General features: G+C 47.7%; 1 protein-coding gene across 1 annotated transcript; it reads left to right on the plus strand.

Moving 5' to 3' along the window:
• The first annotated feature begins 6,548 nt into the window (after window positions 1-6,548).
• On the plus strand, window positions 6,549-14,769 carry GHRH (growth hormone releasing hormone). The gene is made up of 7 exons (XM_042050025.1): window positions 6,549-6,744; window positions 9,951-10,050; window positions 10,881-11,012; window positions 11,711-11,815; window positions 12,414-12,557; window positions 12,859-12,956; window positions 13,821-14,769. The coding sequence occupies exons 2-6, from the start codon at window positions 9,971-9,973 to the stop codon at window positions 12,920-12,922; spliced, it is 525 nt and encodes a 174-aa protein (XP_041905959.1). The 5' UTR covers window positions 6,549-6,744; window positions 9,951-9,970; the 3' UTR covers window positions 12,923-12,956; window positions 13,821-14,769.
• The last annotated feature ends 1,002 nt before the right edge of the window (window positions 14,770-15,771 follow it).

Raw genomic sequence — 15,771 nt, forward strand, 5'->3', positions numbered from 1 at the left:
CCTAGCAACCATCCCTAGCAACACCCCCAGCAACCATCCCTAGCAACACCCCCAGCAGCCATCCCTAGCAACTGTCCCCATCAACTGCCCCAGGAATCGTCCCAACAACTGGCCCTGGAAACCGCCCCCACAACCATTCCTAGTAACTGCCCCTGGCAACCATCCCAGCAACCATCCCAGGCAACCTCCCCTGGCAACCACCCCCAGCGACCCCCCTGGCACTGCGGTGCTAAGGGTGGCCTAAGGGCAGTCCGGGGCCTGGGGGCCCTGGGGGACTGTGGAGGTTGGAGAGGGTGGGGGGCTCCACTGCCATGTTCCTCCCAAAAACCCCCTGGGGTTGCTCGGCTTCGCATGCTATGGGCGCTGGAGCCTGTGGGTGCTGACCCCTCTGTGGGTCACAAAATCACCGAATCAATGAGGTTGGAAAAGACCTCGGAGTCCAACCTGCGACCCAACACCACCATATCAACCAGACCAGAGCATTAAGCGCCATGTCCAGTCTTTCCTTAAACACCTCTAGGGACAGTGACTCCACCACATCCCTGGGTAGCCCATTCCAATGTCTCATCAGCCTTCTGTGAAGGAATTCTTCCTAATGTTCAGCCTAAACCTCCCCTGGTGCAGCTTAAGGCTGTGTCTTCTCATCGTGGCTGGGTGCCCATGGCAGAAGCATCCCAGGCCTTTACACCTCAGGGTTAATGTACTCACCCCTTAAATCCCTGTGAGTGTTTTAATCCCACAATCAATTATGTGGCCTTTCAGTCCTGGTGGGTTTCTCTTTATCCACAAGGTTTTCATCTGCTCCCTTGAGATACTCCGGAAGCAAAAACTAAGATGTGCTTCTGGCTTTGCTCTTGACAGGGACTTTATTTTCAATGTCCCGTCCAGTTTCCAGCTCTGAACTGGTGATGTCTCAATAAGATGACCTACAAAGGGAAAAATGGCTTGGGCTCTGTTTTGCTCGTTTGCGGTATTTAAAGAATCTGATTAGTTTTGCCCTTTTCCAAACCCTAAACCATCAGAAGCACCGGGTTGGTTTTGCTGCAGAGCTTTATTACCAGAGAGCCTAAATACTTTGGGGAAAACCTAATCAGTTACTTATCTACTGAGGAAGTAAGGTATGGCATTTGGAATAAAAGGATTTTCTAGGCTGTTACCAAGCATTTGAATTAAGTGGATCTTAATGATAACAATTTCAAAAGATTGTCAGCAATTGGATTAGAAATCTTTCATGTTTTTAGTGCAGAAGACTTTACAGACAACTGGAGAACACCGCTGAATGAGTGGCAGAAGGCAGAGACTCTTGTACACAGAAAGTCCTCTGGCACAAAAATCCTAAGAGAAAAATTACTCTTAAATAGAGCTTTTCCTGCCCCTGGTGAGTGGCTAAGGGATAATGCCAGAGCTCAGGAAAGCAGTAAATTCTGCCCTTTCACCTTCTTAGCTCCCAAACACTGAATGTTTAGGATGAAAAAAAAAAGCACAGAGGAGGAAGAAATAATTCTTGAAAATGTCAGGAAGGATCTTATCAGAATGGATTAACAGACTGATTAAATTCTTCCCAGTACTACCAGTACACCGACCGTGCTGGTGCTGCTGTCCACACACCTTCTCACAGGCTCCAGTCCTCACACATGGAGTTCGTAGGCAAAGGGGAAAAGACACTCATCACTGTATACTTTATTCCTTTTCTTATCTCCTCAACAGAAAGGGCACTACTCACTCCAAGTAGAATTAGGAAGGTGAAATGTGCAGTTTTTAGACAGCTCCTGCCCCTTCTCTCCCCCTCTATTTCACCCCAAGGCCACCAAATCCTCCAGGCCAGGTCAGGAGTGTCCCAGCCTGGGAGCCACAAGCAGGTGGTGCCATCAGCCCACTGTGGCTCCCCACCTTCCACCAGCATCACACTGACCCACTCCTTGCACCTGACTGCGAAATGACAAAAAAAGGAAGCTGTTTATTAAAAAAAAAAGGAAGATTTTTCCAAAGCCTACCAGATGCAAGTGGTTTTCAAAGCTGACATTGATTCAACATGTGGACATAGCAATTTTGTCAGCACACTAAGTAGGGACAATGCTCAGGGAAGAAGTCTTTCTCCAAATCCAAATAATCCTTGGCTTTTAAAATCCTTTTACATTTCTTCTTTGGTTTGCATTGTGGTATTTCCTGCATGTCTTTGCAGTGAGGCCTCTTTCTTACCACTCACTGTACGTGTGATCCTTGTGCTCCAAGGTCTTGCCATCCTCTGGTTGCACATTTGTATTCAGCCAGGAAAAGAAATTACTCACAACTGCTCTCATTTCTCATCCCTTACTGGAACAGCCTTCCTCATTCCCTCTCCATAAACCACATTTTATTTTCTTGATGCCAGTAACATCTCACTCATATTCTGGTTTATATGGATTCTAGTTTTCAAAGGATTTCAGCTGCCTCTCCTTGTTCACTGATTCTGCCTGTAACGTGCTGTGTAACCTTCTAGCCAAGGCTCCTTTCCAAACTGAAATGAGAGTGGTAAGACCAAAGATGAGCTCCTTAATTACTGACATTCACTGCTGGCATCTCAGCTCTGTCTGCCAGGCTTGGAGGAGGAAGGCGATGGTATTTAGAGCCAGAAATTCAGGAATCAGTAACTCTCAAGCCTACAGCTGAGTGTAACGTGCTGCTGCCTGGCTGAAGCTCTTGGCAGCTCACTTGGGCAATGCTGAAATGCTCCGGAGCTCTGCTAGGAAATAAACAGAGCCAGACAGGTACAGGCTCTATAAATGGATCCCACCTGCAGAGCCCATCGGGCCTCCTGACAGATGCACATCTCACAGGCTGCTGCCATTTGCTCTATTGTCCAGGCTCAGGGATAGTTAATGTTTGAAGATTAAGTAGGCTTTTCAAGCAGGCTTTTAGCACCATGAGACAGTCCTTTCCGACAGCACTTCTTGCACGTTTTGAATTTCTGATTTATGTTGTCTAGTTTTAATCTGATCCCCTGCTTCAGACTCATTCTCAGAGTGCAAACAGTGCTCTCATCCCCAGTGTCTCCTTCCTTGAGATTATTTTGATAAATGTTTGTATTCAGCTTCCTACCAGTTTGAATTCCTCAAAGGAAAATTCTCCTCAGGAAATCTATTGATGCTCAAAGGGTTGAGTGTGGAGGATCTGAAGATCTAAGTCTCAGCACTTTATCCTTCCAAGAAGAAGAAACCAAGCCTTGTATGATTTTCTAATGGCAAGTCTCACCACATCTGCTGGGTTGAAGTTTTTTTTTTTTTGCTTCTTCCTTAGAAGAAACTGGCAGCAGAAGCTAAATCTTGTCTTTCTCATCTCATTTTAGTTTGCTTGCCTTCCACAGAAATGACTGGATTTTTACAAAGAACTTAGAAATGAAAGTTACTGTGAACACAGCAGTAACGAATGCTGCAATTAAATGATTATGAATTTATTATAACGTGCCTGAGTTCTGCTACTTGGGATAAGACACTTAAACCAAAATGGGTTCCATCCTACCTCTATGATGGCAAACCCAGGCAAAAAAACGTAACTTTTAGTCTTAGGCAGTTCTATTTAATTCACCATTAGGGCATTTGCCACAAGTTAGTCACCATCCCACCTCTCACTCAAGTAAAAGCGAACTAGAGGGAACAGCTGTGTCCCCAGGGCTCTCTTGGAAGTGGTAGAGGCTGGAGAAGCCACCCTGTGTGACATTTTGGAGAAGTGCAGAAAAGCTTTTGATAGCTGAGAACACAGGATGGTTTTTTGCCGTTTGATGAGTTACTTCTGGCTGTCATTAGTTTCAACCCCACAAGGTGAGCAGGACCATTCACACGCTGCTCAGCTTATCTGAGGCCATTATGTTGTGCACCTGCAATAGACAGGGGCGATTTTTAAAGCACGGCATGGAGACTGGAAGAGGTAAAGCTAAGAGGAAATCAATACCTGGGAAATTGCTTCAGGATCCTAACTCTGTGTCCTTTGTCAGTGAAGCACTGAAATAAGAGCAGCTGGCATGTGCTTCACCCAAGGGCTGTGGGGAGGGTAGGTCTGCTTGGATATGACTCCAAAATCTGGCAGTTCCAGATGCTGAGGATATCTGTGGTACCTGGCTGTAGATTCCACCAAGCTTGCACTGGTGTAGGCCTGGGTTTAAAGGGTAAACACTGCTCGTGGCTAACATGAAGATCTGTGGGAGGTAATGAGTGTTAAAAACCCCTGGTTTGGGGGCCAGTGGAGGCTGACAGCACTCGCTGTGTTAGGGAGCAGAGATGGGAAGGAACTGGGAAGGTTCTAGGGACAAACCAAGAGATACTCTAAAGAGAAAAAGCTGTTCATTTTGCAAATCAAGTTTGTCATCTGTTGTGCCAAATTGATATTGATACTAGCCCTAAAGTGAAGTTCCTGTGAGGAATGTTTTCACACAGCCAGTGTGTTTAGACTTTGAATGCCACTGATAGTCCTGGGGGCAGCTCTGGGGCTGTGGGGAGCTCAGAACTGCAGCCAGAGCCCACCCTTGGCACGTGCAGGGGCCACCAGCTCTACGTGTGGGACAGCCCTACTGAAAAAATGATCGTGAGAACAATGCCTGCAGCTGCCAGCTCAAACACACACTGCAACACCAACAGGGAGGGATGCAAAACTGGCTTCAATCAACTCTGGATCCTGTCACAGTCCGTAGCATCTTCATCCAGGCAGCAGTGGGGATCACAGATATTTCTGCTACAGAAGCAGCTTCATGAGCCAGGGGGAGAGCCTGTGGAGCCTGGTGGAGGAGCTCCAAAAATAACCCTTCCAGGTCCTGGGAAGACAGGAAGGTTTTGACTGAAGCTGGGACAGGAAATCCCAGGGACAGAAAAGCTGCTCTATTTACGCTATTGCAGAACTCCTAAGCTGGATACACCCAACAGAGCCTTAAGGGTTTTTAGAAATTTCTGCTGCCTCCTGCAATTAACCCAAAGCCACTGCTGTGGGTCTTGTTTGGTCCAGCTGTGCATGACAGAAACCCAACCCAGGCAGCACAAGGAAACCCCTGGGACGACAGAGCTTTATAGAGCCTTCTGTGAAAGCAGCTCACTTGAGATATGAACATGGATCACAGCCCTCCTAACCCAAGCTGGGCAGTAGGCAGCTATTAACTAGTCAGCTATAGACTGATTCTCCTTGATCTACTGATTCTCCTTGATCTGAGAAATATTGCCTGGTATCATATGCAGCTCTCTGTAAGGCATGGGGCCAGCTGGATGGAGAATCAGCTCAAGACCAGGCTATAAGATAATACCTTGAAACAGCGTTGGCTCTCGACTGGTTTAACAGCATGACCTGATTCATCTGTTCAGCCAGTGCAGCGCCAAGACAGTGGAAGAAAAATAAGTCATGCTGAAAAATTAGTGCAACCAGCCTCACACATGAGAGAACACGAAACAAAAAAAGCTAATAAAAATCCCTTTCCAGTTTGCAGGGACCGCATGCAGCTGTGTGCACCAGGACAAGGGTTTTGGAAAACCTGCTCTGTGCTACCCAGAAATCCCTGTCTCCAGGGTCTCTACTGGATGACACGGATGATATGCCTGCCTGATTTGCAAGAAGCAATGAGAGGCAATAGCAGAGTGAGACCATCGCTGGATGCTTCTGACCCCCTGCACACACAGGCACCCATGTGCACACCAGCTGCACCATCCTCCCTACACTCCCTCTCTGTCACCAACAGCTGTGATGCTGTGTGGTGCCAGGTGAGATATTTGGCAGCAGGCAGACGTGAGTCATCTCACCTGCTGAAACTTCTTCCCATCATCGAGTCATGCAAGCCCTGAGACAGGACGGTCTGGGTCCCCATCAATTCTGGGCATTGTAAAGCCAGTATGAAAAATCTGGCAGGTGGAGCTCATGCTGGCACCTCATTTTGAACTCCTCTGAACTGTCCTGGTCTTCTCGGCACCAAGGCTCTGTGTTCGTTTTAATGGGGCTTTCATAAACCTTGTTCCAGGAATGAGCTCAGCTGCCAGCGCACGCAGCACCCCAGGGAAGACCCCTGCCTTTTTCCAGAGCACACGAATGGAGCAGGGCTCTCCAGCTGCTTTGTATGCTTGGTGTGAAGCTGTGATGTTTGCGAGGGACTGAAGCATGAACTGCCCTCCTAATGCAGGTGTGAGTAACAAAGGAGAAGGAGAAAAAGGCTGATAATCAAAGAAAAATAAAATGGCAAAGAGATCAACCCTCCTGTTCAGGCAGTGTGAGAAAGTACTGATGGTTAACTCACTCTCATTGTGGAGTAGAAGGAAAAAATGCAGTTGTGGGGGAAAAGCAAAGTTTACCTTGCAAAGTGAATTTGTCATTCACTCTGCCAGATTATTGCTGTTATTTGCTCTTCACTCCTGGAGGGATAACAAGAGCAAATGACCCTGGACTACGGGCATAACCCCTCCCCACCACCTCCCCGCACACACACGAAAAGAGGATGCAAACACAGCCTTTGAAATTCAGGAGGATAATTGATTCTCTGACGCATGGAAGCCCACAGGACTCCTGAGGGAGCTCAGGTATAAAAGGCAGAGATGCACCTCCCTGGCAGCCAGAGGACACTGGGGGAGATCCGGGAGTGTCCTCCCTGCTCAGCACGAGAGCAGGTCCTGCCTGGCACCGTGGGGGCACGGACCCAGCGGGCTCACACAGGCAGCTCCAGAGGAGAAGTTGGATTTGCAACAGGGGAAGGAACACCTGGGCAGGAGCTGATCTAGGAAGCACTTGTTTTCTCCAGGAACGGTAAGTGGGAGCCTCTCTCTGTGCATTAACAGAATAATGTCTATTTGGAAGTTGGAGACAGTTAAATTCCACTGAAATACAATCAAAGCTGGCATCAGGAATTAGCTTTGCCAGGTACAACAGCCTTTGTACCACACCAAGATCTGTACCAATATGTTTCTTTACCAAGTTATAGGATGAAACAATAATTTAACTACATCACAAATGCAAACCAGTGGAATTATACTATAGATGAGCTTTATAAAACATGTTAGATGTTTACCAGCTGTAGCACAGTTTTTCTCTTTTGCTATGTTGATGTGAGTTCCTTTTACCCTGGTAAATGAACGGTGTTTCACTCACCCAGCAATGAAGCTGTGTTTCAGGCAAACCAGAGTGTGAGGAGAAACACAACAGCGTGTTACAGGTAATGCAAAGCCAGCCACGACGAGGCACAAGGAGGCACTTAAAAGGATTTCTGCTTTTCTAATGCAGCATTTCAGGGTATGAAAGTTTCGGCTTTATGAAACAGCAGGCATGGCAAAAGCTTCATTTCATCTACACAGAGGTATTTTTAAGACTGCTCAGGTTGAGGTTTCAGAAATGGCAAGAGGTAGTTACCCAGCTCTCCAACATCACAGTCACAATGCTGCTGTTCCCACTGCACAGGATGGAACGAAGCTATTACGCTTCATCTGCTGGAATGGTGCTAAAAGCTCTTCATCTTAAGGGGGATTTATTTATTAATCATTTTTTCACATGCTGCCAGAATGGAAAGTGAAGGTGTCCCTCACCTCAGGAGAATTTCAAAGGTGACAATGTTTTGCAGACCTGTCAAGCTGCCTGCACACAGGGTGACACTTCAATTTCCCAGCTTCTCCTCTGAAACAGCAGACACATCTGGGAAGGGATGTAGGACTTTAATTTCTGATTTATTCCCGAGGGAAAGAGGGAGACAGACATACCCAAAAATCTGGAAGCAGGCTGTAGCTAAGGGAGAGAAGACAAAGCAGGACAGGGGAAGAAGGACAAAGCCAGAAACAAATTAAAAAATAATTGCAAAGAAACTAATAGTAGAGAAATTAAAAAAAAGGATCTCAAATGTTCATAAAGCAATTCTAGAGGAAAACCCAACATTCAAAGAAGAGAAGCCAGAGACAGAAAGAAAGTGGTAATCAGGGCTGTATCCTAGGAAGAGGAAAGGGAAGCAGACAGCCTTGGGCTAGGTTTTCATTTACATTGGCACTTCTCAGCTCACATAGAAGCTTCTCTAGTACTGATTAAATCTCCTGGTTGGCACTTTCTATGGATGCTGGTGCCACAGGCTGCTGGTACCCACTGACAGACGCCTTAGGTAATTTCCTCTATCTAGGAAGATCTGACTTGGGATTTTCTTGAGGATATTTAGGGCAGAGGCACAGAAGAAGAATGTTTTTCCAAGTACAAATGAAAAAGGGAAAAAGAAAGGGAAGCAGGGGATTTGTTCTAAAAGCAGAAGTCCTGTATATCCATCAAAGTCCCTTTTTTCCTTCCTTTAGGCATTCCTTGGCTCTCTGAGGGGCCAAAGAGATTCTCTAATAGAGCAGGAGGTAGGAGATGCCACCCACGGGCACAAGAAGCTCTGCAGGAGCCAGGAGCTACTGTGGTGCTCCCAGGGGAGCTGCTGGGGAAGCTGCTGGTCCCATTGGGAGCACAAGCAACTGGAAACAGAGACTGGGCTGAGAATGACTTTGTGATAAGAAACCCCATTTCTTAGTGACACCTTTTCCCATGTCTGTCCGTGCACTTCTGTCACTGCCACTAATCCTGTTACTGACTTCCCCGGTGTCAACATCAGACCCACTTACAAGACAGGTCCTTAATCAGCCTCCCCCTCCCTGTGTTGATCTGCTCCGTCCAAGCAGAAAGGAGAGCTCTCTGATGATGTTTTCCAGCTCCCCCATCAGTAAAACCCACTGCTTGAAAGTTCACTTGAGCAATCAGAAGTCCAACCAAACCCTTTCCATCTGGAAGCTGCTCCCTTTACAATGAAGTATTGTTATACATTTGGAAGAGGTGGGGTTTTTTCCCCCTGTCTTAGGGAGATCAAACATCTTGCTGCTCTTTTCTTGTGTAAAATAAGATAGGGAACAGGGAAGCTTGGTATTTTAAAGCTTTCTATCCACATTCTTAAAGAATCCTCTTTGAGCAAAAGATCAGTCGCTTTCAATGGAAACTCAGGAAGAGCAGCATTCACTGAAATACCTTCCTACTGTTGCTCGCTTCCAGGGAAAAAAGCGCTGCATTCAGCTCCCGAGGGTGTGTGACCTCGGGCGACTCTGCCCTGAGTCATTCTCAGCTCTTCAGCCAAGCCCAGGAGACGAAGCTCCGCAGCCAGGGCTGCACACAGGGCTCAGCGCAGCTCACCTTGCACCAAAGCCGCTGCTCAGGGGCAGGTGGGGGCTGCTCTGCACACAGCAGCACTTCAGCCCTGCCAAAGGGACGTGTTTCGGTCCAGTCCCCTCTCCACCCCAGCATGACTGATGGAACAGTCTGCGTTTTGTTTGCAAACCAAGCTCAGCACTTGCCTTCGATAGATGGCTTTGTCAGGGTTACCTCTGTGCCAGTATTACCCTTTTGCCCAGGAACTTTATTTGGATTTCCCCTTTTCTCCCCAGCCCCTGGCCAGCCAGAGACGCAGCCCAGTCAGCTGTCAGGCACAGACCTGTGGCATGCAGGTACAGCCATGTGAGCAGACACATCCCCGGGACAGCGGGGCAGGAGAGGTCCCAGAGCTGGTTGCAGACGGTCCTGTGAAGGCAGCGAGGTTCCTTTCACATCCCTGCCATCTGCTGCCCCCATCCAGGTGCTTTTACAGCCCGTGCAGGGGTCCCTGGGGCCCACACCAGCCCAAGAGAGAGCTCTCCTCCAGCCACAGCAGTGGGACAGGTCAGTGAGGGGGTCCCACAGCATCAAAGCCCGACTGGCCCTGTCTCCCAGCCCGAGGGAGACACCAGCTCCCAAGGGGTCACACACAGCCACTGCCCCCAGGAACTGCACTCCATGGGGAAGACTTTGCCACACCAAGACATCTCTGCCTCGGGAAGCACCACAACCACAGAGGCACATTTCCAGTCCCTTTGTGCTGAGAAATGAGCAGGGGGACTGAGAACACAAAGGTGGCACTTGGCCTCCCCTCCCAGCCCAGAGCACCTCAGTGCCCTGACTCAGGCTGCTCTGCATTTTAGGTGACTCCAAGGGGTGGAAGATGCTGGATAAGGCCACCCTGCTCCTGTTCCTGCATTTAGTCACATGCTCCATCTCTTCACCTCTCTATCCAGACCTCAGGTAAGTGCTGAGTGCTTTATGCACGCTCCCACTCTGCCTCATCTCTGCCCTTGTGCAAAATAAGCAGGTGCCAAATTAAAGTTGCCAGCACTTCTGAAAGCCAGATGAATTCTAAATGTGTTGCTAGGCCTATTTCTTTGCCCTGTCTTAATTTTTTTGGGTATACTGCTGGCCTAGGGGTGATTTCCAAAGAAGGCAGGCACCTGATGGAAAATTTCAGCCCGAACAGTTGAGTTTAGAATTGAATGCTGGGTTCTATAAAGAGAAATCTGGCAATCTCCAGGGCAGGCAGCACCTCCAGCTCAAACACTGATTAAAATTTGTGGCTGCAGGGCACCTGCACTGAAGTCAGAGCTGCAGATATTCTAGTACATGAACTCTACAGATACCTATTAATATTTCAAGTATTTCCTTGTTGGCTCTTAGAAGTTGTAATATTGCTTTGTACCACTACAAATCAACAGAAGCCCAAAATAGAGCATTGGCTTCTCTGATGTGGATTTGCAATGTCCCATAGAAAATGCTTTAGCCTTGTGCCAAAGCCATGGCACAATGATACCAGAAACACTGGGATTTTGCTTACGGATCCTGGGAACTCAGCGAGAGGGATGTGTGTTTGAGGCAGCTCTATCAACCATTTTTTCACTGTTGGAAGAGCTTCAGGGCAGCTTCTAGCTGGGGAGAGGGCCAGACAGTACTTGTGTTACTGCTAAGATGGGATGACAAACGGAGAGAGAAAAAGCAGGAAAATAGGGAATAATGGTTAAGAAGATTGAGCTCCAGCTGGCATCTGAGCACATCTCACAGTGTGCCTGGGCTTTGTGTTGCAGGTACAGTCCAGGGCCAGTGGCTGGCAAGGCCATGAGCTTCCAGCTGCAGCACAGCAGCTCATTGCAGAGCCATAACCCCTTGGCAGAGGAGCGGGAGGAGGAAGGTTTGTTAACAGACCCCACTGAGAAAAGGTTTGTACCTCACCTGCCAGCCCTGTGGCTGCAGAGTGCACTGGTTACAGTCTCCCCCAGCCCAGGAGCAGACCAGCAGCTCAGTCCCAAACAATCACCCACGTCCAGAACCATGTCCTGGTGTCCCCCACCAGCAAGGACACACTGACGGGGGCAGGCTTACAGGCCCAGGGCTCCTGCAGGGAACAGAATTTTCCACTGAGCTCTGGGACTCGACCTGCAGGGATGCTAGAGCCTCTCCTTTCCACCTCTGCCTGGAGATAGATGATGATCATTTCTGTCTGAAGCACAGAGGACTCGTCCTTACAACAGTGAGACCAGCCAAGTGGTTTGTGTTTCCCTTACCTGTGGATTTTCTGGAGCTGGGGTCTCACCACAGGCTAGAGATCTGCTGGAGGCTCCTGTCACCCTTTCCCAGACACAGCTCTCCCAGGAGGTGATGGTGCTGCTGCAGAGCACAGGAATGTCCCAGCCCAGCTCTGCCCTAGACACTTTATTTTGCCTGCTGCCTCCATGTCAGGACTGAGCTCCCTCAAATCCTTTTACCCTCCAACACTAATGCAGTCCAACACCACAAGGTGTTTGCTGTGGTTACCTGCCCTGATAGCAGCACTGTTACACGTGGGGTGCTTTGTTATTTCTCACCTGGAGGGTTCACTGATGGCTCAGAGAGCACACTGTGCTTCCTTTCCCCCCAGGATGCAGCGCCATGCTGATGCCATATTCACTGACAACTACCGGAAATTCCTGGGGCAGATTTCCGCCCGAAAATTCCTACAGACCATCATTGGCAAGAGGCTCGGGTAAGCCCCAGCACCCTGCTGTCCTTGGGCTGAGTTTTGCTTATTACCCTGGGCAGTGCCTTCCATGCACCTGGCAGAAATCACTACCTTTTACTGCAACAGAAGCAATCTCTCCTGCTGTTCCACATCCCAAAAGGCACCCTGCATCCCTAGTCTTGGATCCCCCTAATCACAGCTATCATTAAGCAGCCTAATTAATCCTTTCCTCCAAGGCTATAAGCATCAGATCAGCTGAGAGTTCTATAGCAATACCAACAAGCAATAATATTTGCAGATATTTGCCATGATCCTTCACTGGTAGGGAACAGTTATGCCTGGTCTGGTTTGAACACAGAAAGCAGCCTCTCCATTACCCTTGGCTAGTTAGATCACTGACTGCCACTAAATAAGACCAACTGGTTAGATGCAAGCCAGCCCAAAGCCATCTTCTAACACAGGAGCAAATACAGCAACCAACTCCTTGCTGGAATGAAGCAGAATGGCCTTAGGCTCAGTCCCAGCAAGCTCCCTTGCTGTGCTGCTCAGCCTGAGCCAAACTTCAAATGAGGGACAAAAAAGTATCTCAGAAACAAAGATATTTCTCATTTTCACCTAACAGAAGCAGCGAGAGCAGCCCAGGGGAAGAGGTGCAGGAATTCCTGACCAGGCGCCAGTCTGATCAAGAATACCTGCACCTGGACAGCCAATACCACCAGCAGATGGTACTGAGGGACTTCCTGGGAGCCATCCTGCAAAACCACAGGTGGGTGGGAATCAGTTCATTCTCTGCTTACCACAGGAACATGTCCAGGTCCTCATTACTGGCTGGCTTCCAGATGTGAAACTACTGAATTAAGTGTCATTTCAGGAACAGTCAGGGAAAGAATAAGGCTGACCCCAAGCAGGGTGCAGATAAGAACAGCCTGTCCTGAGCCAGCCTGCATCACACACAGCAGCACATCACTCTGCTGTCTTCTCAACCTCGTAATCCAGTAAAATAGTAGCAGAAAAGACAATTTCTCTCTTGATCCTAATTATATCATTCCTGTCCTTTTCCTTGATAGGCCTCAGGACACTGACAGCAGTTGGTTAGAAGGCTTTCCCAGCACCCTGGCTAAGCTCATGTAAATACTTCTCCCTTTTCCATCTTCCCCACGCTCTGGTGAGTACCATTCCCTGCTCAGTCCTGTATATAACTCACTGCTGCTGCACTGCTCAAGGTTTGAAGGCTCTCCTTCAGTGATGCCAGCTCCCACTGCTGTCCATGAAAAAGATGCTTGCCGCAATTTAAGGGGGAAAAAACTCCCAATCAATATTGTCAAGTACCTAAAACCTTGTTAGCTTGAACAGACAGACCACAAGTGCTGTGAAGCTGCACGTGGATGTCTGGGAAAAGGCTTGCAGCAATCCAAAGCAAAGCGGTATGAAATAGAGTGCCTGAGTGTCTGCATCAGGCTAAAGGCAGACAAAAGTCTTCCTCCAGCAGCAGAAGCTGCCTCTAGGTCCCTGAGACATGTCAGGTTTTCCCTGCTCTGGACAGCAGAGGAAGTTTTACTGTTTTCTGTATCACTCACTCCTGAAAACAGTCAGCTGGAACTTGAATTATGCTCTAAATCTTGCCAGCTCTGGGGGCCTGAGAGCCAGCAAACCATCCATCCTTGGGAATACCTTCACCTGTACAATGACCAGTTGTCCTGTGTGAAGCAACCTCCTTTTACTGCCCTGTCCCACAGAAATTAAGCCTGTCCAATCCTGCCAGCACAATATAAAGGGGTGTGGAGAGATCAGTGTGCACACTGAACAAAAGAGGGGCTGGGGAAGAGGGGGAAGATCAGAACTCTCCACAAGTCACCCCTACGGATTCAGCTGGGAGAGCATGGCATTCCAGCATCTCTCTAGCCATGCTTGACTTGGTTACCTTTCCACAAATAAGGTCAGTCAGGAAAAGCCTCCAAAGGATGAAAAAATTCCTGGGTGTGCTTATGAAGTTTTCTGGTAATTCTCTCCTCCTCCTCTTTCTGTCTAGAATAATTCAGAGCTCGTGGACCAAACTGTACAGTGAGCCTTTCATGGCAGTGAAGACACTCCCAGATGTGAGCAGCTGGAAACTGATGCATACACTCCTCAGATCTGATCAAAGGAATGCAGTGCTGATGCACTACTTAATTTACTCCAGTCTTTACAATTTAACTCCCCTCTTGAAATACTGCTCTGTACTGAATCAGGAAAAAACCACTGCTGTGGTTTAACCTCGGGCTGCTTTACACAGAGACTAAAACAACCAAAACACTTGTAATCCTGGGGACATTCTGCCTACTAATTAAGGTTTCAAATCACGAAGTGTAGCAAAATTTCTGCCAAGTCATCATTCTGTTTGAGGGCCTGATTAATAAATACGAGCCCACCAAAAGGCACCTTTAGGCAACTTAGTAAATTGATTACAGTGTCCTCTAAATTGATGCTGATGGCACAACCACACACAGCAAGGATCATGGCGAGGTGAGACATGAATCCACACATCTCCCATTCATTGGAAACACTGCCCTGGGCTGCTGCTGCCTGGCTCCCTGACACAGAGCCCTGGCAGCAGAATGAACCCTAAAAAGCTCAGCTACGGTTACTGCTCAGCCTTGAGGAGTTCTGACTGAAGTTACAGCTCTGCCAGAACCAAAGGAGATCCCTGTGCATCAGATTGGGCTGTCACTGTTTCCACTCAACGTCCTGCTGGGTGCCATCCCCGGCTCTGAACTCCACTGTGGCTACAGCTACAACTGTAAATGTTTTAAAAGGAGTAAGTTATTAGCCCTGTGAGCTCATACAGCTACTTCGTCCCTCTCACCCCAATCCCCCTGTTGTTTGTGTAATAATTATGTCTTCAGAAATGTAAATAACACCAGGACGGGGTCTGCTTTCCCAGCAGCAGCAGGAAATAGGGGTCATTCTAAATAAACCTGTCCAACAGCAGGTCAAGATGGCTCTTTTGTTGAGACCTCAGTTTCTTGATTCTGGGCCCAGAATGGAAGATACTCCTCAAAGACAGTGGAAGGATGACTCAAAACTGGGCTAACAAAGGCACCAGCTCCAGTACCAATGACAAGACAAGGCTGGAAATACAATGATAAATATATGTTAAGACCTCTCCCTTAAGTCTTCCCTCCTTGCACTCCAACAATTCCTTGATAGTCTGCAGTAGTTACCATCTCATTTTTTCCTCAGGTGACATGTTTTAGGATAGGAGGCTCCAGTGTGCATGGAAATTAGTTCATACTTGCACCAAATCCTTACCTGTCACAGCCTCCCTGTTCAGGTTTCACAATTCCAGCACTAGGGAAGTATTACAAAGCACCCAGCAGGATGGGAAACATCGAGGGGATGTTGAGGGAGATCAGTGAAGCTGCAACAGCAGCAAGAGCACTAATGGATAACTGTTACCCTTCCATGAGCAGGCAGCTGTCAGAGACATCAGCCATCCTTGTGCTTCAGAAACACAAAAGAAGAATCACCTGTAGCCTGGTTCAAAATGGGTTTGTAAACCTGTTGTGTAACAACACACTCAAAGCCATTAGGACTTACTCACTTCAAAGGAAAGGAATTACAAAAAATGAACCAGCTTCCTAAAGTAGCAAGTTAAGATGGTAGCAAAAAAATTTAAACTCTGTTAAGTGGCATAAAAGGCATATGCAAACACTGGATTGGATACCCCCAATAAAATCAAAGACCTATCAAAAACATTCCAGAAAGTGTTTGGGTGATTAAATCTGGGTGATTAAATGGCTGGGTGAGTGCAGCTATTTAGCATAAAAGAGACTTCAAAATGAGGAAACAAATGCTCAAACTCTGCGAGATTAAATATAAAAACAAATGAAGCAAATCAGAAAAATCTGAGGAATAAAAGACCAAAATAATAAAACCAATCTTTCCTAATGTACACCCAAGGAAGTAGAAAAATCAATAGCAACACACACAGCTTAGAGAAG

This window comes from Corvus kubaryi, unplaced genomic scaffold (assembly GCF_017639235.1).
Source record: "Corvus kubaryi isolate FWS band 111438036 unplaced genomic scaffold, C.kubaryi_AGA036_p1.0 134, whole genome shotgun sequence".
NCBI lineage: Eukaryota > Metazoa > Chordata > Aves > Passeriformes > Corvidae > Corvus > Corvus kubaryi.